Source organism: Talpa europaea, assembly GCF_964194135.1.
Source record: "Talpa europaea genome assembly, chromosome: 8".
Taxonomy (NCBI): domain Eukaryota; kingdom Metazoa; phylum Chordata; class Mammalia; order Eulipotyphla; family Talpidae; genus Talpa; species Talpa europaea.
In genome coordinates this window covers 111,903,154-111,927,600 of record NC_140075.1, presented here as the reverse complement: position 1 = coordinate 111,927,600, position 24,447 = coordinate 111,903,154, and the positions used below count along the sequence as shown (strand labels likewise).

Below are 24,447 nucleotides of genomic sequence, written 5' to 3'. Positions count from 1 at the left end.
GTAGCAGTGATAGTGCTGAGACTTAACCCCTAGGCCACCAAGGAGGCCCTGAACTGTGCAATTTTAAGAGTTTTCTCTTTATTCAGAGGGTATTTCCTGAGCACGGTCTTTGTTCTTGGGGTGGGGTTACATAGGAAATGTTATTCAGCAGCCCTGTTAGCCCTGCTAGCTAACAGTCTAGTTGGGAAGACAGCATCCTACATGGAAAAAGGCCCAAACTAAGCATAAAACCAAGACATCCCTTTGGGTGTAAGGGGCTAAACAAAACAGACTGTGCCTGGAGAAACCTCGCCATTGCTTCCTCCTACAACTAGACACCAGGCAGTGCTTCCATGATAGAATCCGCATTTAGGACTGAGGAATTGCCACAATTTTTGAGGGTAATCACTTGTGTGGCATTTACCCTGCTCATCAAGGAGGCACAGTCAGGATAGCTTCAGTTCTGGATCTCAGTTCTGCCGTTAAAAGCTGGGTGATCTTGGGGAAATTAAAGGTGTTTTCTCACCTGTGAAAACCTAATCAGAAGTAATGATGCCAACTTCAGAGGATTGTCGTGAGAGGTTAAATGAAATAACGGGAGGAATCATTTAGCCCACAGCCTGGCACATAGTAGGTCCTCAGTATGTGTTCCTTTCCTTTCTTCTAGTTTGAAAAACAGCCAAGACCTGGGTATTCAACCTTCTGGCTAAGAGTGCAGACTCTGGTACAGACCCTAGAATAGAAGGCCTGAGCTCCACACCCAGGTTTCTTGTTTGCTGTTACATGACCTTGGGCAAGCTGCTTAAATGCTAGTTTCCTCCATGTTAAAATAGGAATCAAAAGGGAATATCTGGTGCTTAATAGTGTTTAGGAGGACTGAGTCCCATGTATCAGCTATTATTGTTATTCTTATCTTCCCCAGGAATCCTTGACTGTGGCCAGCCTAGCAACAGAAGCCGCTGCTTCTTGCATTTTCCTAACCTCCTCCCCAAGCCCCATAGGACTGAGGAAACCCAAGAGTGTGGAAGTGATAGAAGCCACCAGTTTCATCTCAGATTTGAAGACCCTGTGATTGGGGAGGGAGTTCTAAGGAAATCTAGAATTGACCGATTGTGGCTCTGCTTCCTAAATTCTTAGAGACCTAAGCTTAGCGTTTTAAATCCATAAACCCCTTTCATGAGTAATTTTCCCTCAAATCAATGGTGTTGGTTTTGCTCCTGAAGGTCTGCCACCTTCTTAATCCTGAGTTGGCCTTTTCAAAAGAATCCAAAGGCTCAGATTTGGGGATTTCAAAAAACGTCACATGAGCAAGCTTTGCAAGCACATGAGCACTTACCGAGGCATTTTCCTGGTAGCTGCCTGGCGTTCTGGGACAGCTCATTCTCCAAGCAAACTATTGTTTTACTTAGTGTTTCAGTTCCTCAATGGCCATCTCATTCTACTTGTTTCTTTTTGGGCCACCCACACCCAGCGCCCATCCTGAGCCACCTCTGGGGCCCCAAGGTGGCTTTCTGCAGGAGCCTTCACTCTAACCTGGCCCCATACCTATGGGACCCTGGAGCCCCTATTTGCATCTTTTTGCTTAGATTACTCTCTTGCAGATCAACAACTGTCTGGCCCTCACCAAGGGGAAAGCAAGGCATTTCTAGTATCAGAATGATGTGCTACAGGTGTGAACCTTCCTCCATGGTACCGCCTCTGGTTTGCACGCGCACACCAGCTCGCGGTCCCTTCTGACCGTTGCTGTGGTTCTCTATGTGGACGTGCTCCTGGGAGATGGAAGCTTTGTTGGTGACCTCCCTGCCAGTGGTCATATTGTCCACCCAAGACACCAACATGGAACCCTGCAGCCCCCAGGAGTGGATGGGCATATTTTTGTATGAAGTGAAAGAGGGCATACAGATTTGTAGCATATTTTAGTGCCCATCAATGCTGCATGGGATTCAATAATGTCCTTTTATAGAGGACATTTCCCTATATTTGTCCACGGAACATACATTTTCCTCAACTGTGCTGCTCCATGAAACTTAGTGTTTGATTCATCTTTAGAGATGAATAGAGCTGTGTGGATACACACATGTAGCCAGTCACCCATCTTCTAAGAATACCCTTCTGGGTGGGGGGTGGCCTCCTGCTGTGTGCTTAACGTTGGGTTGATCCACCTGAAGCAAACCTAATGTGTGGAAATCAAGACTGAACCCCGATTTAACTATCAAATGGCTCTGGTTTGAAAGGGCCCTCAACCAGGTTTTTTTTTTTTTTTTTAAAGATTTATTTATTTATTTATACAAGCACTGGGGACAGTCAGAAGCGCGGGAGGGTGAGAGAATTCACCAGAGCCAGAGCAGGGAACAGAACAGGCAGACTGACGAAGTACACTGTTGAGGGGAGCAGCGGACACAGCAGGAGAGGTCTGTGCGCCATGTGGGAACTTTGCCTGGCAGCCGGGATCGAACCGGCGCTGCATAGGCTGTGGGCAGCTTCGCAGCCCAGTGCTCAACCACTTTGCCACCGGGGAGGCCCATCAGCCAGGTTTGTTTTTCAACAGCAAGCATTTTCTAAGAACCTTGTCCAGATTCTTGATTTAAATTTCCAACGAGTTCTTTCTCCGGCTTGGGTCAGGGCTGTAGCTAAACCGGAGTGGAAGTGGTGTTTCCCAACATGCCGGTCAACTGCAGCCCGCCCACCCCACCCCACACCCATCTCTTCAGCGAGTCCCTGTTCCACTTACGAGGCTCCAGATTAGTGTCAGAACAATGGCGGGAGCCAAAGAGTAAGAGGATTGTAGAGCAAGGTGCTCAGGCCTTGCTAGGATGATCAAGGAAAACCCAGTGAAGGAACTGATGGTGAATGCACCCTGAGAGGTGAAATAAAAAAAGGAGAGTTGACCAAGCAACAAAACTATTTGGGTAAAAGTGAAGACCAGGCGATGAAAAGGTTGGAATTGTATGAAGTACCCATGCCCATCCACTCGTGGGGCTGCGGGGCTCGATGCTGGTGTCTTGGGTGGACAACATGACCACCTGGCAGGGAGGTCACCAACAAAGCTTCCGTCTCCCAGGAGCACGTCCACATGGAGAACCACAGCCAGCAATGGTCAGAAGGGACCGCGAGCTGGTGTGTGTGTGCAAACCAGAGGTGGTACCATGGGGGCAGGTTCACACCTGCAGCACATTATTCTGATACTAGAAATGCCTTGCATTCCCCTTGGTGAGGGCCAGACAGTTGTGGTGGGTGCAATGGGGGCCAGAGAAGGAAATAGGTGGGAATGGCAAGGAAGAGTGGGCCTATGGGCTTGGATGCCCTCCCTGCCCTTGGGAGGGCTGACTCCTTGAGCAGGCATGTTGTGGTCAGTGCAGTGCTGAGGGCTGTGTACCTGCATACCTTGGGCAGGTGAGGGGAGGGAGAGACCCCAGTCACCTGCAGGGTAGGGGACAGATTCAAAGTAGACTTTTTAGGAGGGTCTGGGGCAGAGTGGATGTAAGAGAGCTGAGTCAGGGGACCTGAGAGAGCAGAAAAAGCAAAGAGGAGCCAGAGCTGGGAGAGGAGAACCCGAGGAGGGGAGTTTGTATGACTTCCACACACAAAGCAAGAATCTTGTGAGTCCTGGCTGGCAGCCTCTTCTCTCCTGCCTGTCGCCTCTGCCATGAGAGTGTCTGGGGGAAGGCTTGCAGGTGGGGGGCCAGCAACCCCCAGGTGAAGCATTTAGTTCAATAGCCCATCTGAGGGAGCTCATTTAGTCCTTGGAACAACTCCTGAGCTAGACAGTATGAACTAGTATCTTCCTTTTGTGGATTAAGAAATAGACCCAGGAGGCCAGACTCAGACATGTAATAAGTAACTGGTAGAGCTGGGACTTGAACTCACCTCTTTTGGGGTCTTTAACCAGCCACTGTATGAAAGTGATGATGTCTCTAAGGAACGTTGGGCTGGAAAGGAAGAGAGGGATTCATTTGACATTGAACAACATGGCTGTGAGTCCTTTAGGAGCAAGGTGAGCCCCCCCGTTAAGTCATCAGGAGACCAAATTTGGTGTAAGCCTTTAAGGTCAGAGACTCCGTGCAGGGACATTTTTGTGCCGCAGCACCAGGTAGTCAGCTTCTGGGGACTCTGAGATCTAAGAGACATGGCCAGCTCTGATGTGGTGACTTGTGCCCCAGGGAAAGGAATAGGGCAGTTGGCTCAAGTGGATGGGGGCTCAGCCCTGGTGCCGAGAATGGACTCACATTTCTGAAAAGCTGGTTTGCCTGGGGGAGGAATGGCACAAGGAGGAATGAGGTTGGGTAGGTGAGAACCTGTTTGCTGAGGTAGTTGTCTCCGCCAAGAAGAGCAGACTCTACCGTCCCAATGGCCGGGGGTTGGGACACGGAAATGCCTGGGATCCTAGCAGAGGGCCTGGTGGAAACCAGTGGTTCTCTCCTCTTCTGTCAGGAAGGAAAGCCCTCACCATTGTGTTCATTCAGAGTTCCCAGCCTTTGGTGGTAGTCCAGGATCGTGCCTCGATGGTCTGGGTATATTCACAAGCAGGCAGGATTGGGCGGCTTTATTGAGTGCCTGTAGTGGATGGTGATGGGCACTGTGGTTTTGCTTCTGTCAGAACCAGCACAACACGCTCTGTTGTGTCATGTATGGGGTAGGTATTACCCCCGATGCAGATTTTCTGGGTTTATTCTTGATCCACCACATGCATGAGCCAGAATGCCAGGACATGCATTGCACAAGCCCAGCTTTTCCTGGTACCCAGAACCTTCGGCTGCCCAGATGTTCTTTTTTTTTTTTTTTTTAAGATTTATTTATTTATACAAGCACTGGGTACAGTCAGAAGTGCAGGTGAAAGACTGTAGGGGGAGGGTGAGAGGTGAGAGAATTCACCAGAGCCAGAGCAGGGATCAGAACAGGCAGATGGAGGAAGTACACTGCTGAGGGGAGCAGTGGGCACGGCAGGAGAGGTCTGAGAGCCATGTGGGACCCTCGCAGGCGGCCGGGGATCGAACTGGCACTGCAGAGGCTGCAGGCAGCTTCGCAGCCCAGTGCTTAACTGCTGCGCCACCAGGGAGGCTCTGCCCAGATGTTCTTAACTGTGGTATTTGCTGTGAAAGTGTGTATGACTGATATTGCTGCCATGTTTATATATCACCCTTGAGTTGGCAGGGAGGAAACAATTAAATAGAAAATGAATATTGAGTATCCCAGGTTGCCTCTCCATCTTTTCATTGACCACATTATTCCTTTTTTAAAAAAGATTTATTTTATATATTTATGCATACAAGAGCTGGGATGTAGGCCAAAGATGAGGGTGTGTGTGTGTGTGTGTGTGTGTGTGAGAGAGAGAGAGAGAGAGAGAGAGAGAAAGAGAGAGAGAGAGAGAAAGGGAGGGAGGGAGGATTCACCAGAGACAGAGTGGGGAGCAGAACAGACAGACTGACTGAAATACACTGCTGAGGGGAGCCGCAGGTGACACAAGAGAGGTCTGCTGTGCCATGTGGATCAGCTCCCTGGCCAGGCATCAAATTCATCCTCATGCTGCAGTGGCTGCGGATAGCTTCATAGTGCTGACTTAACCCCTTGCGCCAGCAGGGAGGCCCAACCACATTATTGTTAAACACCTTCTTTGGGTGTGACATGAACCATAGTGGTGAGGCTTCTGGGCTCTGGACTCAGAATTGCGGGGTGTTAGGACTCCAGCTCTGTGGCCTGTAGCTGTGTGACCTTGGCAAATTGCTTCTCCTCCCTGACTCAGTTTCATCACCTGTAAAACTGGACAGTGTTAGACAACCTCCCTGCCCCTTTTTGGGGTTGTTGTGAGGACTGAGATACTCCAGGTGAAGCTCCATACATTTTGCTATGTTTGGTATTGTTGCGTGCTGGGCTCCAGAGACAAATATAAGCCCTGGTCTCATGGAGTTTATAGTCTGGTTGGGGAGACAGATGGTAATTGACTAATCATACAAATATAAGTTGACTTTTGTGGGCACCTGACCTTGACTGAGGTACCAGAGGAAGCTGCCCTGAGGAAGTGACTTTGTCTCAGTCCTGAGGGTATATATCTGTGTTTACTAAGTAAAACAGGGCAGTGAGGATGTTATAATGTAGGCAGAGGAACTGGTGCAAAGGCCCTGGGGATTCTGGGCATTTGAAAGACCAATGTAGGAGGGCCCAGGGAACAAATAGTTGACCTGGGATGGATGACTTCAAATGTAGAACATGTTTAGTATGATTCAACTCAGTTCTGACACTGTCTACCTAAATTCTGCAGAGCAAGGGCCCAGTCATCCAAGTTCAGGCAGATGAAAAGCCCCAACCAAGCCTCTGGGTTCCTGACCATGGAGGTGCTTGTGACCCGTCTCTTCAGACTTCAGATGCCCATTGTCAACCCAGATTATCTATGCACCTGACCAACTCGCTATCAATTAGGTTCCTCATGACTTCCTTCCTCGGGTTTGATTAATTTTCAAGAAAGTCACACAGAACTCAGGAACCCTGTTTGCTCACTAGATCACCCCTTCTTACAAAGGCTATTAAAGGATACAAATCAGCAGCATCATGAAGAGAAACCTGGGGTGAGGTGTGGAGAAAAGCTATGGCTCTTCCATATTCTGTCTAGGAGTGCCATTCTCCCCCAAGTCTTCACAAGTTCACCCACCCAGAAGCTCCCTGAAGCCCCCTTCTTTTGGGCTTTTATAGAGGCTTCAAGACATAACCATAACATCTGAATCCATTGGCCATTGGTAGTTGAACTCAACTTCTTGGCCTTTCTCTCCTCCCCAGAGGTCAGGGGGTGGGACTGGAAGTTCCAACCCTCCATGCCTTTTGGTTTCCCTGGCAACTGGCCCCCACCCTCAGGTGTTTTCTAGAAGTTACCTTCATTTAACGTTTAATTCTCTCAACATTTAGGAAATTCCTAAGCTTTAGCGGAGCTGTGAGACAGAAACTGTGGAAAAAGACCAAATAAGTATGACCAAAAGGGTATTTCTTGTAAACCATATTACCACAAAAGGGGAGTCACTGCAGGGTTTTAAGCAGGGGAAGGTGATGACTGGATGGTGTTAGATTTCCACTAGCAGCTCAGTGGAGGGTGATGGGTGCAGAGCCACAGAAGCCAGGAGGAGTCCCTGCCATGCTTTTTCTGAGTACAGGTTCTCTGCTTCCTGGAGAGTGGTAAAAGTTGTGTGCACAGAAAAATTACAGGAACTCAGGACCCACTCTAGACCTGAGGCTGGAACTGGTGACCTTTGTTTTCAGGCAGGATTGGGAAACACTGCTGAGGGCTGTGTAAAAGTGAAGAGAACCTAACTCCATTTTAAAAGCAATTTGTAAGAAGTTCCCCGGGAACTGAGACTGTGACTTGGCTTGACTGTGTTTTGTGTCTTTTGCCCATGATTTTGTTTTTTACTGAGGGTGATAAAACTAGAACAAATGCTGGGACATAGCCAAGACTAAGCCACTTAGTGGTGATTTCCAATCATTTGCATTCAGGCCTGAGTCTCTGGCTTTTTGTGAGTGCAGGAAAGATGCCAGGGCGGCTTCCTTCGTCTCTCAGAATTAATCTTATGCTGACTTGGGCTGCAGGCCTCTGATTTTGACCCTCTGAGGTGTCCTGTCAAATGCGTGACAGAACACAAATGGGTAAAATTATAGGCTTAGTTGAATAACATCACACCAGCATTTTTTTAAATGTTTTATTTTATATAATTAAAAAAAAGATTTATTTATTTATACAAGCACTGGGTACAGTCAGAAGCGCAGGAGGGTGAGAGGATTCACTAGAGCCAGAGCAGGGAACAGAACAGGCAGACTGATGAAGTACACTGCTGAGGGGAGCAGCGGGCACAGCAGGAGAGGTCTGCGCGCCATGTGGGACCCTCACCCACAGTGGGAGATCAAACCTGTGCTGCAGAGGCTGCAGGCAGCTTCGCAGCCCAGGGCTCAACTGCTGCACCATCAGGGGAGGCCCTATTTTATATAATTCTTACATCATTTTTCATTTTTGCACAATGTATGCATTTTCATTTTGGTTATATTCCCCATACAATTGCACCCCTCCTTATTTTGACCCTAATCCTTCCTCTCCCCGCTGCCCCCCGTAGTGTGTCTCTGGTTTACAGTTGCTTTTGATTTTGATTTTTACTTTGTATTAATTAGTCTTTTTCCTGGTCCCTTATTTAGGTTTTTTTTTTTTTTTCTTTTTAAAGATTTATTTATTTATTTATACCAGCACTGGGTATAGTCAGAAGCGCAGGAGGGTGAGAGAACTCACCAGAGCCAGAACAGGGAACAGAACAGGCAGATGGACTGAAATATACTGCCGAGGGGAGCAGCAGGCAGCAGGAGAGGTCTGTGTGCCATGTGGGACACTCGCCGGTGGCCGGGTATCAAACTGGCGCTGCAGAGGCTGCGGGCAGCTTTGCAGCCCAGCTCTCAACAACTGCGCCACCAGGGGAGGCCCATTATTTAGGTTTTCTAAATTTCTGCTATGAGTGAGACCATCCGGTATTTTCCTTTTTCTTTCTGACTTATTTCGCTTAGCATGATCCCTTCCAGCTCCATCCATGTCACTGCAAACTGCATGTGTTTATCTTTTTTGACTGCTGAGTAATATTCCATTGTGTATATGTACCACATTTTCTTGATCCAGTCATCTATTTTTTGGGCATTTGGGTTGTTTCCATAGCTTAGCTATTGTAAATAGTGCTGCTATAAACATAGGGGTGCAGGTGCCCTTTGGAATTAATGTTTCTGTGTCATTTGGGTAAATACTGAGGAGAGGAATTGCTCACACCAGCATTTTTAAGGGAGGTGGTAAGGTGAGCACAGGATCTGGTACCCACATGGGCCTGCTACCCAAAGGCACAGAAGCCAAAGCCTGCCACCAGCTTTTGAAAAAAGAGCCAGTTTAATTTGAGGTCACCTGGCAGGAAACTGGAAACAAAGCTCTCAGAATGAGTCTCCCCTAGGATGAAGCTTTTGGCAGTGTTGGGTTGAAAAGCAGATATAGAAAATGGTAGTTGGTAGAGTCTGATGGGCTGCTTTCTGCTAAATTATGATGCACTTGGAATTTAGATGCAAATGAGCACCCCTTGCTTCTGAACGTTGTTCATCTAACCACGAGTCAGGCATCTTTGTTATGTTGTCATGACTATTTTCTCTCCAGATGATGAGATGTCACCTCAAGGATAGTCCATGCTCTCTGAGCCTGACACTGAAACACAACTTGGTGACTTGTGAAAAATCAACTTAGTTTTTCTTCTTTCTTTAAAATGCGTAGGAGTATTTTTGTCCTGCCCTGCTATTCTTGTGAGATAAGCAGAGATAAGAAATGACCATCATGTTTTCAGATCTGGAGTCAAACAAACTGGTGTAGGATCCCAGCTCTTGTGTTAGCTGCACGTGACCTGGGCGGGCTCCTCTCAATTTTTCCTCATTTTTTTCTTTGTTGCAAAGTTGCTGCATTAAATGAAAAGGAGAAAAGATATGTTGCAGATCCAGCACACAGTAGATCCTCACGAGATGGTCAGGCACTGGACTCCCTCCCTATGCGCCCTTATACATTGTTTTTTACATGCTATTTAATTTTTTTATTGTACTGTGATCTGTAGAAAGAACCTGAACCTAATGGGCAGACCTCTGTGATATTGTGATGAGATTTCCCACTAATGTTCAATTGTCCATCTGTCCTGCCAGCAGGTATGACAGAGGATCTACTATGAGAAAGACACAGGATCCAGAAACAGGGAGTCAAGCCCAGGATCCCACTGAACACTGTCCTCAAGAAGCAGGAAAAAATATGTCTTAAAGAAACAAAAGAGGCAGCAATTTACGGTTCTGTTCTATGTTGTAGTTGTCCACTCTGGGCATGAAAGTACCTTCAAAGCCAGAGTCTCCTTGGAGAAAGGTTACTGTGCAACAGGGCTGCTATTTAGGGGGGTGGCTGATCACCCTACAGCTGGCTGCTGCATCATGCTGACTGTAGAAGGCTTCAGTGCTGGAGTCAGGGAGGGAAAGCACTCACTTAGTGTGTAGACAGAGAATAGCCAGGCCTCTGAGGAGTCAGGAGGGTAGTGTAGACCAGGTGATCTTTTTCAAGGCAGCTTACTGGGGTTGGGGTTCAGGGTCTTGGGTTTTATGTTCCTTTTAGGAATGAAAGATTCACAGAGCTTGGCGAGTGTCCCATGTCTACCCTAATTCTTACAAAAGGTACCCTCTGGGATTCTATTTAACATCCAGATCTGCAACTCCAAAGAGGCCAGGTATGACCTGATGTGGGCCCAGGTCTCCAGCTAGGAAGGTTGGTTGGCTTTTCTGTATGTGGCTAATTTGTACCCTCAATCAAAGTCTTCGAGATCAGCATTTGAGAAGCTAGACTCAACTGATAAATGAGTGTGACTAAGCATCAGGTATCTGAGGATGTGAAATATCTTCTCTTACTGCTCACTTGGACCTTTCTCCCAGGCCCTTAGCCTTGGAGGGCATGGACAGGCCAGTGGAGGAAGCACTCACTGTCTGAAAACCAATAATCTTTACTTATCTCAACTGGATGTCTTCGTGATGCTGAATAAAACTCTAGAACTTAACCTCACCTAGCTTCCGTTCAGCCCTCTACTAATCAGGATGTCATAGAGGATGACAAAGGAACTTTCTAACTATAATCCATAATTGCAACCCACAGATTTTCCATCGGTGTTATGCTTTGTGGTTTTTGTTTTAAATTCTCTTTATCCCCCCCTTAGATTATAAAGCTCCTTGAAAGCGGGAAACCTGTAATACATCTTGATACTTCTTAAAAATCTGGTGGAATGCTTTGTATATATAGAAGCACTAAAAAACTGTTTAATTTATTGATTATACCCTGGCACAGATTGGAAAAACCCAACACTGAATCGATAGTTAATGACCTTTGTGAATATTTCAGAGCTGAGAACCACTAGCAAACATCTTGAATGGCTAAAATTGACAGACTGAAAAACCAATGAGGACAGCAGACTGGCAGCTGAGAAATTGGGTGGGGGGTGGTGGTGAAAGCAAATGGCTTTTCTACCTGCAGTTCCTCTCAAGTTCAGAAGAGGAAAAGTGGAACAGGAAGACAAAGAACGTACCCACTTTCTCTCATACTTGGCATTTGAACTTGCCTGACTTCTCCAATTCCTACTTGGTATATTAGGTGGAGAGAGTAGCTCCCAGGAGTTGTATCATGCCCTGTTAGTACTAAATCAAGGCGTTTATGACCTTGGAAACACCCAGGTCATGTTATGTGCTATGTCACTGGAGTTTGAACTCCACTGCAGATATGAGATGTTTTAATTTGTTGGGGTGTGTGTGTGTGTGTGTGTGTTTATACTCAGTTTGCATGTGCCTATGTCCTGTATGTATAAGTTTATGCAGCTGCATGTGACTTACACAATGAATGTAAGCATTCATGTTTGTGAATATGTTAACAACTCCTTGCTGCCATCTCTTACTGAATTCAAGTTTTGGGATTGTTGCCAGTAGAACTTTCCCCCTGGCTGGTCTTTTAGCTCCAGGTTAATAAGATTCAACGAAATCAAGACTATAAATGACACAAGAAAAAAAATCAACACTGGTTTATTCTACCATAGAAATGGGAATATAGAAACCATTTTTCATTAATATGCAGCAAGAGAAGAGTCAGCCTACACTGAGAACCCCAACACTAATTTTTTTTGGTGGGTATTGATGGTGAAGAATGTGTACCTAGGTTGAATTGTCAATGAAAAGAAATTGCTCTCTGCTATCCTGAGGGAAGTAGTAAACCCAGTAAGGGTTTTAAGAAGGTGTGGAAGTTGGGGATTATGTTTCTTGTTAGGAATCTCTTAATTTTGTGCTGCCACCTCTTGGCCACTGGTAACTGTGATCAATTGTCTGTCTTCTGTAGCTTGGAATTGCGATTGGGTTCTTGGTCCCTCCTGTTTTGGTACCCAATATCAGTGACCGCGACAAGCTCGCCTACCACATCAGCGTCATGTTCTACATAATAGGAGGTGTGGCAACTCTGCTTTTCATCCTTGTCATCATCGGTAAGGTCACTAGTGGATTGATGGGTGCTGGGTTGGGGTGGGATCAGGTTGGTGGGGAGGTTCTGCTGACTTTGACTTTGGTGGGGCCCTTGTACATGGCCCTCGAATACCATAGACAGTTACAGAAACTAGATACCAGACTTCTAATGGCCTTCAGATGTTTTAGCCTGAACAGTTGCCACCAGTATTGTGCTCGCTGGGTCTGTGCACGTTGTTAGAGGCTCAGCAAAGGTTTAGTCGTAGTTAACCAGATCCTCAATACAATGTACAGACTGTTATCTCCTTGTGTAAACCCCAGTGAGCACTTAGGATATCAGGGGCATGCCTAATCCTCAACACCTCTAGGAGTGAAGATATCATTATCAGTCTCATTTAAAAAAGAGAAAAGTGAGCCAAAAGGGTGTTAAATAAATTATTCAAGATTAGATAGCTAGTAAGTGGCAGAGCTTGGATTTGAGTTTAAGGTTGTCTAACACCATGCTGTAAATTTATGAAAACCAAACAAAACATTTAAAAATGACCTGCACACACAATAATAATCTCATTGATTTACCCAAGCATACTTGTGATCACCTTTTTAAAATGTTTCTTTTTTCTTTAAAGTTATAAGTATTATATACTCAGTATGGAAACATCTAGAAAATACAAAAGATCATAAAGAAAAGAATGGCCATTAGTTTAGTCTTGTACAAGTTAATCCCAGCTATCAACCTCAGAGACCTACTTTTAATATTTCATCTGCATGCACATTTAATCCTTGAAATATTTGATTAAGGTAATTTTGTGTCCACTTTTTGTAAGTGATCTGAGTGATAGTACATGGGACTATAATAAACAGCATAGTTGTGGCTTTCATTTTTAGTTAGTCACCTGTCTAAAGGTTAACCAGTTTTTTTTCAAACGTCCGAATGTTCTACCTTATGTGTTAAAGATTTCATTCCTGCCTGCTGACCTCAATCCCAGAGTCAAATAGTTTTATAATCATGAACCTCACTCAACTGCTCCTGGGTCCAAACTGAGGAAGGGCTGCCTGGTGGCTTCTAGAAGCTGGCAGGATATTTTGGGCAGAGGACTTGATGTTCCTGGAGAGATGAGGAGCTGTGAAGCTGTGGAGGAGAGTAGGAAGGAACAATACAATCAGGATTCTCATGCTCGGCCTGTCTCCTGAGGCTCAGATAGTGATGTGTCCAGCTCCAAATTCTTGTTTGGAGCAGCATATGAGGGCTTGGTTCTTTGATGTTGAAATTCTGCAAGCATAGGACATGTCTACATTTTGGCATTTTACTATCAAGCACAGATAGTAGCTAATTAAAGAACTGAAAAATCCTATCTGAATACTGGTTTGCGGTTGCCATTGCCTCGTCCTTAAGCAAACACCTGCTGTTGCAGAGACAAGTGGCCTCCTGCCTTGCTTTCTTTCCCCTGATGAAAGGGGAGAACAGGCAAGACAATGGATGTGAGTTTTCCAACTGTGTGGAGTCATCCAGGACTATTTCCTGAGAAGGAAGAAGCAAGGTTCTGTAGTCAAGGCTGGAGGGTTTTCTGGGTGGGGAACCCCTTTGATCTTCCAAGAGTGTAAACCTTGTTTCCAGAGCTTCCTCTAACTGGAGACAATCTACTGACCTGCAGAGTGTTCTCCTGGGGTGTGGGGGGTGGGAGGGCATGTGGTGCTTCTTGGACCCAAAAGGGGGATCACGATGGTCAAAAAGCTGGCTAAACTGATCTGCCTCCCAGAGAACTGAATGGCAATCAAAATGATCATGCCAGTTGTACTGAAAATACACTATAAAATGGGGCCTCCCCTGTTGGCGCAGTGGTTGAGCGCTGGGCTGCGAGGCTGCCCGCAGCCTCTGCAGCGCCGGTTCATTCCCCGGCTGCCGGCGAGGGTCCCACCAAAAAAAAAAAAAAAAAAACCTATAAAATGAGCGGCTTTCCCAGTGTCCCCCGGTCCTTCCTGCAGAGTGTCTGCTCTTGCAGGGATGCGTGTTACTCCTTATGAAGCAGATGCCTGGATCACATGTGGAGAAACTAGGAACAGATTGTATACTTTTTTTTTTTTAACAGAAGAGGATCCTTTTTACTTGTTCAGGGAATATTTGCTGTGTGCTGTTTGTCTGACTTTGCTAAGCACAGGCAGCAGGGTGCCTTGCCCCTTGAGAAGAATTCGGTTGCTAAGCCATTAACTGGGCTCACTCATCCCAGAGTTTCAGCTCTCGCTTCCTTTCTGAGTTCCTCTGAATTTTTTTCAGTGCTCTGTAGTACTTATTTGCTGGTTATTATGGGACTCCTTGATCCTTGAATATGCCTGGGAGGTCCAGTGATTGCAAAGCCATTTAAAAAAAGTAGTTAAAGGACCACTTGCTTAGCCACAAGGAGAAGCAGATTCAGAGAGGAGACTAAAGAATTTAATTGAAGAATTAGTATTTCCTTTTGGAGCCTTAACTCCTTCTCTGATAGGAGAGTCAGCTCTTATCCATGTGTCAGCTCTGGGGAGGCAGTGCCATGGGATTTGCTATGATCTCTCTGCTTCTTCCTTTCAGTCTTCAAGGAGAAGCCTAAACATCCTCCCAGCCGAGCCCAGTCTCTGAGCTATGCCTTGGCGACCACTGATTCTTCATACTTAAGTTCCTTTGTCCGGCTCTTCAAAAACCTGAACTTCGTGCTGCTTGTCATCAGCTATGGTAAGGTACAGGTGTGTGCAGGAGTAAACTTGAACATGGATGTGTGGGACAAGGGGGGCCTGATAGGTCTGTGCATCTTACTCTTTCCAGATCCCAAATGTGCATGTGAAGTTGTTGCTTAGAGTCAGAGAGCCAGATGTGCCTTAAGGCCTTTGCATGTTCTGTACAGTTCACCTAGGAAACCTTTCTGCCCATGTCAAGCCCCCTTGTTGGGTGTCCTTCCCTCTCTTATTGGGCTGTCCCAGGTGTATCTCAACACTCACACTGTTTCCACCTCTGTCTTTCCACTACACTATGACCTCTCCAAGCCGGGGATTTGTGTCTTTAATCTGTGTAGTTTTTCAGCTGTGGCAGCCTGGAGTGGTTGCTCACTCTGATGGCTGTGAAATGAATGAATGAATGAATGAATGAATGAAAGAATGCAGACACGGGCCTTGCTGACGAAGCTCCACTGACTCCTTGTCCTGAATGCAGGACAATAGCCTTGTTTCATTTTCATGTCTTTTTTTTATTTAAAGATTTATTTATGTATGTATGTATGTATGTATGTATATAAGAATCAGGGTACAGGCCAGATGTGCGGGAGGGTGAGAAGATTCACAAGAGACAGAGCAGGGAACAGAACAGGCCGACTGATGATATACACTGCTGAGGGGAGCAGCAGGTGCGACAGGAGAGGTCTGCTGCACCATGTGGGATCCTCGCCGGCCGACCGGGATCAAATTGGCGCCGTAGAGGCTGCGGACAGCTTCATAGCACTGCGCTCAACCACCTGCGCCACCAGGGGAGGCCCTCATTTTCATGCCTTTTGACAAATAAGATAAATTTGAATCTTCATGCTGGCCTGTGAGCTTGCCCTCTAGCATGGTGCTTTCTGCATCTTCTTTCCACCCTTTAATAAGGATGTTGGAGCAGCACAGGGCAGGAACAGCATCCCATGGCATTCCACTGAAGAGTGTCTTCACAGCCCACCAGGCTGGGCCTCTGTCCAGCCTGCAGTTGGCCATTTAATTCACCTATTAATTTGGTTAAAAATCTAGAGTCAACAAGTGTATAAAGTGACCGATTAACATATGGAAAGAATGAGATTAGAGGGTTTTATTTAATTTCTTCCTGTGTGAGGTAGGTCCTGTAATTATTATGTTTAATGGATGAGGAAACTGAAGCTCAGAGCGTTTAAGCAACTGGCTTATAATCACACAGCTTTTCAGCAGCAAAGCCAGGGTTTAAATACAAGTTTATCTAACTCTGATGCCTATACCCTTTAATGCTGTCCCATAATTGCCTGTTTCCCTTCCTTGAATTGTGCAAATTGTGCTAGGGTTTCATTTTATCTGTGCCCTTTACCTCCTTTATTGCAGTTAAAATGTTTATCTGCTGAGGCACTAAATAAGCGATGGTTTCCTCCAGTGTAGAGGTCTGCCTGTTTCTCGGGCAGTCAGGAGTTAGGGGACCCGTCATCTGCAGTGATTATTGGTGACCAGGTTAGTCTTCATGTTCTCTTTCATTCTCCCCTTTTCTCAGTTCTCTCTGAGTAGGTCTGCGCATTCACCCACATAGTTTCTCATACTTAAGGTGTCCAACTAAAGAAAGTATGAATTGCCTGCTAGTGGGAGGTTGAGGGGACTGTCCCTTGGTGGGGATTTTGTGGGGAATATCAAGCTACAGATGGAGAGTGAACCCCGACTTTAGGGGTTCCCTCTAGACTCAGAATTTCATGGGTTCAAGAACTTTCACTTTTCCCTAAGTTTAAGCAACTGGAGTGCATTGACCTTTTACCACCATAAAATGGTATTGCATTTGATAAAAGGGTAACCTGAGGTCAACCTGGGGATTCCAGGGCAGATGAGCCCTTAATGATTTTTTTCCTATGGCCGAGAATGGTGATGGTGGAAATACAGGCAGTGGTCCCATTGCACCGGCCGTGGCCTTCAGTCCTGGAGGTTTTTGACTGCAGGGTCAGGTGACCGATGAAAGCAAGAAACAAAAATAAGATGTAACAGGAACAGTGTTGCCTCTTGTCTGTGAGGAGCTCTGGGCCATGCTGCAGGGCAGGGCAACTTCTGTTTCGTTAAGTGATAATGCTGGCAGTAAATCCGGAAGGACTTTTGGAATGGTGAAGACCTTAGATAATCGCTTCCTCCATAAAGCAATAAGAACACATTGTCAAAGCAAACATTGTTAAAATCAGTTTTTCAGAACTCATAACCAAAGGCTTGCACCAATTCAAGGGACTTTTTAAAGAAATATGGCTAAATATTGGGAAGAATGGTGAGCTTTGTATTGTAACTCTGATTCCAACTCCCCTCCAGGCTCTGTGTTAGGCTTGACAAGCTGCAGTCTCGTAGATGTGGTGGCAGTGAAAACCAGCAGCTTCAGTCATGGTAGCAATGAAACTAGCCACCTCAAAGCCCCTGGAGTGCCACCCCAAAAATGCTATTTGTCCTTTTTGGCAGGTCCCTGGAAAAACCCCATTCACAAAATTTCAAATAAAGGACTTGACTTTATTTGACCTGAATTGGAACATACTCAGTGGGAAAAGTCCTATTCCCAGGGCATTCATTGAAAATAATCATAGGCACTGTTTACCATCACAGATGTCCATGGGCAGTGATACCAGCTGGGGTAAACAAGAGACTGGTCAAAAAATCAAAAGGAAAATCAGGAGAAGAAGGTGGTCATAGGGGACTTTGAAAAGCTCTGATACCTTCTTAGGGATCTGCATGCAGAACTGTGCATGTGCCCTAAGAAAGTTCAAAGCACTCACCATTGGCCTACCTGGAGGCTCTGTGCAAACAGGAAGTGAAAGCCAAGGCAGAGCTGTCATTTGCTTGCTAGAGAGTTGAAGGTGAGACATGACAAAAACACACACCCTTGGCAAAGGGAGAAACCTATTGAGTTAGGAACTGTCTATCTAATCACTACCACCATGCCAATGGACCAGAACTTTAGTGGCTACACGAGACAAAGGGAAAATACTTCACAAAATTAATCTGGGAAAGCCACTGAACAAATAGCAGAAATAGCAACAAAGCCTGGGGGCTTTAAATAGCAACAAAGTCTCATTTCTAGAGTTGCCATGTTTTTTTTAAATGTCTAGTTTTCAATAAAAAATTATGAGACATGGAAAAAAACAAGAAGTCATGGCCCATCCACAGTTAATGGAAACTGTCTTTGAAGAAGCCCAGATGTTGGACATAATAGACAATGATCATAAATCCACTATCATATATTTCAAAGAATGAAAGAAAACCACATTTGAAGAATAAAAGAAATGTAGAAAATGATGTCTCACCAAATAGAGAATATCAATAAAGACAGAAATAAGGACAGAACCAAATGGAAGTTCTGGAGTTGAAAAGTACAATAACAAATGAAAATTCACCAGAGGTTCAACCTGAGATTTGAGGTCACAGAAGAATGAGTCAGTCGACTTCAAGATAGGTCAAATGAAATTATCCCATCTGAGGAACAGAAAGAAGAATGAGGAAAAATTAACAGAGCCCCAGAGGCCTGTGGGACACCATAATCATAATAATATATGCATAATGGAAGCCTGGGAAGGAGAGGAGAGGGAGAAAGTGCAGGCAGTAAATTGTTATTTAAATTGAGATAATGCTAAACTAGAAAAGCAATTCACTTCTGAGCTTCTGGAAACATTTGACTTTGTTGTGTGTAGACAGAATTAGTAACATTTTCCTCAAAAGTCTGGGATTATCTCAGTGAGAAGGAATTAAACTAATGTGGATGTTTGTAGACAGTTCATTCTGGTCAGGGAATTACAAGTCTTATTTTCACAGTAGAGAATTGGACTTGGCAACCGGGTTCTCTGCCAAGGAGGAAATGATTCTTCAGCTTATTCACCGATTTGAAGAAAAGTTGCATTGAGTCATTACTGCATGTCAGACACCATGTAATGTGTTTTATGTTCATCATCTCTTTCAATCTTCAAAGCACCCCTTGACATAAGTTTTTTAACTCTATTCCATTCTAGTCATGAGAAATCAAAGCTCTGAGAGATTTAGTTTCTTGCCCATAATTGAATAGCTAGCAAGGAATAGAGCTTAAATTTAAACCTCTCTCTGTCCATGCCAAAGACGTCCTCCTAACCATGGCACCATTTTGCCTCCATGTGCAGAAAGGAACCTTTTAGAGACAGAGCCAGGGCTCTTTTCTTAGTCCAGCTTACCTGAGTGGGTTTTGAATGTACCTGGGGTAGTACGGCACTCTCTCAGATTCAATCCTTCAGACCAATTGCTGGGCTTGTTTTCTTATGGGTCTAAAGTTCCAGGGTTTTAGAAGCAGGTCCAACCTACATTGACCAGGCATCTTTGGGATCTGGGGATGATGAGGTCTGAAACTTAGTGTGTCTCAAATGTTTATAAAGGTCCCTAAAGGCATATATGGCTTGAGGCCTATAAAGGTAGTGTTTGGCCCCTAGTTCACCTGGGAATATTTGTTTTCTTCGCCCACTCCAAATTAGAAAAATGAAAACAAAGGTCTCCTGTAAATTCAGCTGGATGTTTTGAAACATTCTAGAATTCCCTTCATTCTTGGGTTGGGCTTTGAAGAGGACAGTGATTCATAGTTTATACATGCGATATTGGTATTTTCCCTCAGTTATGTGCACTTAACAGCATGTAAATCAGTAGATAGCATTTCATGAGCATGTTTGCAGGATTGTGGGTGACTCTATCTTGGAGAAAAGGCCTTGAATGCTGGGACCATAAGGGATGGGAGATCTGAGTTTTGGTGTCAGCTCTGGCAGTTATTGAGTGTATCACCTTTCCCCTTCCTGTGCCCATCATTTGTCTCTAATTACCCACTTCAGAAAATAATATAATTTACCTCCCACTGGAGTGCTCTGAATGGAAATGAGTATTACAGATATACCTCTGTGAAGGGGAAGTGCCCACTTACATTGGATTACATGTCCCAGTATGTCATGAGCTGAATTTCCTGAGCAAAGGAAATACTGGGAACTAGGGGGGGGGGGTGCTGAGCTGAGTGACCAGATGGCCCTATACAACATGGAAGGCAAGCAGGCCCACTTCTCTTGCTTCTCCAGCTGGGACTTGCACCTGGGGACTTGAAGGAGACATGCAGAGACACTTGGAAGAGACATGTGGGTGAGACACCTGGGGACCTGGCGACAAAGGAGCAAAAGAGACTCAGGGATGCCAAGTCTTTCTGCCCTCCCAAATCTTTTTTTGTTTTAAGATTTATTTACTTATGCATACAAGAACTGGGGTACAGGCCAGACATGTGGGGGCAAGAGGATTCACCAGACAGAGTGGGGAACAGAACAGGCAGACTGACTGAAATACACTGTGGAGGGGAGCAATGGGGAGACAGGAGAGGTCTGCTGCGCCATGTGGGTTGCTCCCTGGCCGGCCAGGGATCAAACTCATGCTGCAGTGGCTGTGGATAGATTCATAGGTTGCGTCTTAACCCCTTGAGCCACCAGGTCTGCCCTCCAAAATCTTGCCTCTTCAGTGACTGGCTCTTCTCCAGGTGACTGATAGTCAAGAATGTCTAGGTATTTCAGGGAAGATGACATTGTCTCACACAACTATGACCCTGACAGGACAGACTTGCTGGGGTAGTTGTACTTGAATATAGCATGGGAACTTCGTTCCTGTAAGAGGTACTCACAGCCAGGGCAGAACTCACATTTCATTCTTGGAATCCACTGGTTTGGGCAGTGGCATGGACTTGTGCTATTTAACCATGTGTGGCAAACTTGGACAATATGGAGAGGGATGTCTGGACTTCGGATGGATTCAGAAACCATACTGAAGGTCCTAATTCCAATAGGTTTGGACTGTAAAAACAACTGGACAGATTGGCAGCCTTCTGGGGAGAGCTCCTGCTTCCCCCACTTCCTGCGCTAGCCCTGATTCACTGTCCTGGCTGACTGGGTGGCTGGGAGAGGCTATTGGTAAGCCACACTCGTCTGCCGGGGCTTGAGTTCTGACCCCAGCATTACTAGAATTTCTTGGTGGGCTTTTTCACACACTGAAGGCAACCCCACTCCCAGAGTGTCTGCTGTCCCTGGTCAGGGATGGAGTCAGGAATATGCATTTCTAACAAACTCCCAGGTAGTGCTGACAGATCACAGACCTTAATCTGGACCCATTTCATTAAACCATTGAACCCCAGAGAAATTGCTCTATTTCAGGACTGTTTCCCCCCAGACTTTCATTTTCCAGAGTCACAAAAATGGCTCCACTTTTTCAGGTGTTTGAGGTGGAGTTGTTTTTTTCTTCCCAATCTCTTGGATCACTTCCCTCTGCTCCCCATGATCCTGCCCTCCTGTTCATCCCACTTGGGGCTCCCGGCTGAGGTAACCATACCACCTGATCTGAGGTCACTGGCCTGGTCCCTTGCCCTTTACAGTGTTAGGCAAGGACTGGAGGCTGAGAGAGGCATGAGGAGCATAAAGGGGGCATATTTTCATCTTCCCTGTCCCTACTCCATACCATCACCCTTTTCAGGAATGTGTCTCCTGATGCGCCCTCTTGACTCAGAAAGGGAATTTCCAGGTGACTGGGTGAGTGGTATGAGGGTTATGAGAGTTTGGCAGGTATGCTGGTTGATGAGAAGGTGCTGAGAGCCTTGGAACCCTAATCAGCCTGGCGTGTCTAGTGGCTTTTGGTGACACTAGGTTGTTTACCAGCCCACTGCTGTCCTGTCCCACCGCAGGAGTTGAGCCGGCCTTGTTGCATCCCTGAGGTGACCTGTGGGAGCCCCCTGGGAGACAAGAAAACTGTCAGTAATCTGAGCTGGGAAATCTTAGAGAACCTGCTTTGTGAGGATGTGAAATAGAGTGGTTAAGAGCAAGGGCTTTGGTACCTGTAGCCTGGGTTTGAATCCAGCCTCAACACGTGCCACCTGTGTGGTTATGGGAACAGCACAAAAACCTCCTGGCCCATTTTGTGTGAGAATATGACCTTCATGTAACTTTGTACCTCATTCCTCTGAACACCTGGTCAAGGGAGTAAGTCAACTGCTTTCAGAGAACATTGCTTATGATAAAAATGACCATTACAGGACTGGGCAGCTATTCTACCTGGTAGGAAGCCATTTTTTATGCTTCTCTCAAGAGGATAACTCTTTTTCACTGGCCTGTTCTCTTCAGGGTCCCTGGATACTATCCCCGTTGGAAGCCTTACGAGCAGGAGAGGCTTCCATAAGGGCCACACAAGGTTGCCTTCTTTCCCTGCCCCTCAGCCATCACCTGGGGCCAAAGAGAGTATTTTCTGGATGGCCCAGTGACTGGGGTCCTGTGGACTGGTTCCTTTGAACAGGAACTCCTCAGGCCACCCAGCCAGTGAGCTGCGTGTCCTCTTCTAAGTGGGCCTAATGGCAAGTGTGGCTGCAATAATCTTGTGAATTCTCATGTTTAACTAAAGCATAAAAGACTCTCAGGGGTTGAGCGCTGGGTTGCGAAGCTGCCCGCAGCCTCTGTAGCACTGGTTTGATTCCTGGCTACTCCCCGCCACCGGAGGAGGGTCCCACATGGCGCGCAGACCTCTCCTGCCGCCCGCTGCTGCCCTCAGCAGTGTATTTCGGTCCTTCTGCCTGCTCTGCTCCCCGCTCTGGCTCTGGTGAATTCTCTCACCCTCCCACGCTTCTGACTGTACCCAATGCTTGTATAAATAAATAAATAAATCTTAAAAAAAAAAAAGACTCTGGTGGGCATTACAGAGTGACCTCTGTATTTGTTTTTAAACTCTGTGTGTATTTTTCTCTTCTATAATACTAGGGTAACATTACCTTCTAGAGTCGTTATGGGAATTGGAAGGTGCTTAAGAATAGTATCCAGTACTTAGGTGGGTGCTGCCATCATCAGCATCATCATCACCATGACCACATCATGAGCACAGGGAGCACAGGGGCTGTTTCTCTTCTGTCAGTTCCAGTCTTAGTTACTAACTCACTGTTTGGGCAAATGGCCTCATTCTCTAAGGACACAGATTCTAACAGCACTTTCTTCATGCTTCATTTACTTGCCAGATAAATTGAGGAATTAGGAGAGTCAAATAATGCTCTTTAGGGTCCTTTCCAGTTTCAAATATAAGATTTCATGTGACATTGAGTCAAAGAAGAAGGTTGAAGGAGGGATGGAGAGAGAGAGACAGGAAGCCACCTGCAGAGGGGTTGGTGTCCGGTGTCAGAGGTGAGGGGCAGTCTGTGCATGGAAGAGAAGGCAGGTGGCTAGGAGTCTGACAACCCCATGGGTCTAGCCAGCACTGAAGAGGAATGTAGACCTGGGAGCAGTACTTTGCAGAGTCTGTGTTTCTAGAGCAGGGCTAAAAGGGATCAGAGGGCTGTTTGACTAAGAAAAGGTCAGAATGGTTACTTTTGGTTGTTTTGGAGTCTTTCTTTGAATAGCTTCTTACTACTGGAATTTTCTTCTCTGAGTCACCACTCGCAGTGACAACAGGGATGAAGACTTCTGACTTCTGAACTGCTGGGAAGTGGGGGGAGGAAATTTCACAATGGCCCCAGCAGAAGCCTAATCCTGATGCTGATTCTCCCTCCCTCCTTCAGGTCTGAACGCCGGTGCTTTTTATGCCTTGTCTACTCTGCTGAATCGCATGGTGATCTTGCACTACCCGGTAAGGGAGTTCCCCACACTTGCTGGGCCCAGAGAGGATGAGATTTCTGATTCTGTCTTGGCAGAAGCTGGGGCAGCAGCTAACTCTTGGCTCCCCCCATTTCTGGCCAGCGTGGTATGGTGGTATGCTTAGGGGACTTGGAGGGGAGACAGGCTTGGGTTTCAGCTCCCCTCCTTGTGGTACTCAGCTATGTGACAAACTAGTTAGCATCTCTGAGGCCTCATTCTCTTTTCTGCAAATGAAACATAATTACTTATTGAAAGATTCTTTTTAGCATTAGAAAGTAAATAATGTCAGATATATACAGTACAGAGGATGGTTCCTGGCAACACGAGAATACATATAGAATCACATATGAAATATTTAATTTGTAAAATATGGGTAAGCTTTCATTTTGAATTCTTAGTTGCTCAACTGAAAACATTTTTCAAATCTTTCCAAAAACAATCAGGGGCTAGATGCTGAGAACAGGGTAGTGAGTGTGTGTAGGAGTCAAGACCAGGTCCAGCCCCCTTTTGAAAAAAAGAAGCTCTTACACTTGCAGAGGTGGAGATCACGGTGGCTAAGTGTTTTAGTTTTATAGTTTCACAGGTATGAGTTCAAATCCCAGCTCTGCACTTAACATATGCCTAATGAACTTGGGCTAGCAGGCTGATCTAACTGGGCCTCGGTTTCTTTTTTTTTAAAAAGATTTATTTATTTATGCATACAAGAACTGGGGTACAGGCCAGAGGTGGGGGGAGGATGAGAGGATTCACCAAAAACAGAGTGGGGAGCAGAAAAGGCAGACTGACTGAAATACACTGCTGAGGGGAGCCACAGGTGAGACAGGAGAGGTCTGCTGCTCCATGTGGGTTACCTCCCTGGTCGGGGATCAAACTCATGCTGCAGTGGCTGCAGAAAGCTTCATAGTGCTGCAACTTAACCCCTTGTGCCACCAGTGAAGCCCTGGAGCTCAGTTTCTTGATCTGTAAATTGGGGAATTGATGCCTAACCTTATAATAGAGAATTATAAGAATGAAGTGAGATGATTATGCAAAATCTTTAGCTGCTTAGCTCACAATAAGCACTCAAAAATATGTTATTGTTGTCTTCCTATCCCTTTTGGTACTGATAACTCAAAAACCTAAA

At 45.8% G+C, this 24,447-nt stretch overlaps 1 protein-coding gene across 1 annotated transcript in view; it reads left to right on the top strand.

Moving 5' to 3' along the window:
- The window catches only part of FLVCR2 (FLVCR choline and putative heme transporter 2), a gene marked incomplete at both ends in the record, with an annotated part of 49,092 nt that overhangs the window by 15,728 nt on the left and 8,917 nt on the right, over nucleotides 1-24,447 (top strand). The window contains 3 exons of the mRNA XM_084240308.1: nucleotides 11,870-12,011; nucleotides 14,552-14,692; nucleotides 23,249-23,316. Coding sequence (XP_084096434.1) covers nucleotides 11,870-12,011; nucleotides 14,552-14,692; nucleotides 23,249-23,316 — 351 coding nt within the window. The remainder of the gene's footprint in view (nucleotides 1-11,869; nucleotides 12,012-14,551; nucleotides 14,693-23,248; nucleotides 23,317-24,447) is intronic.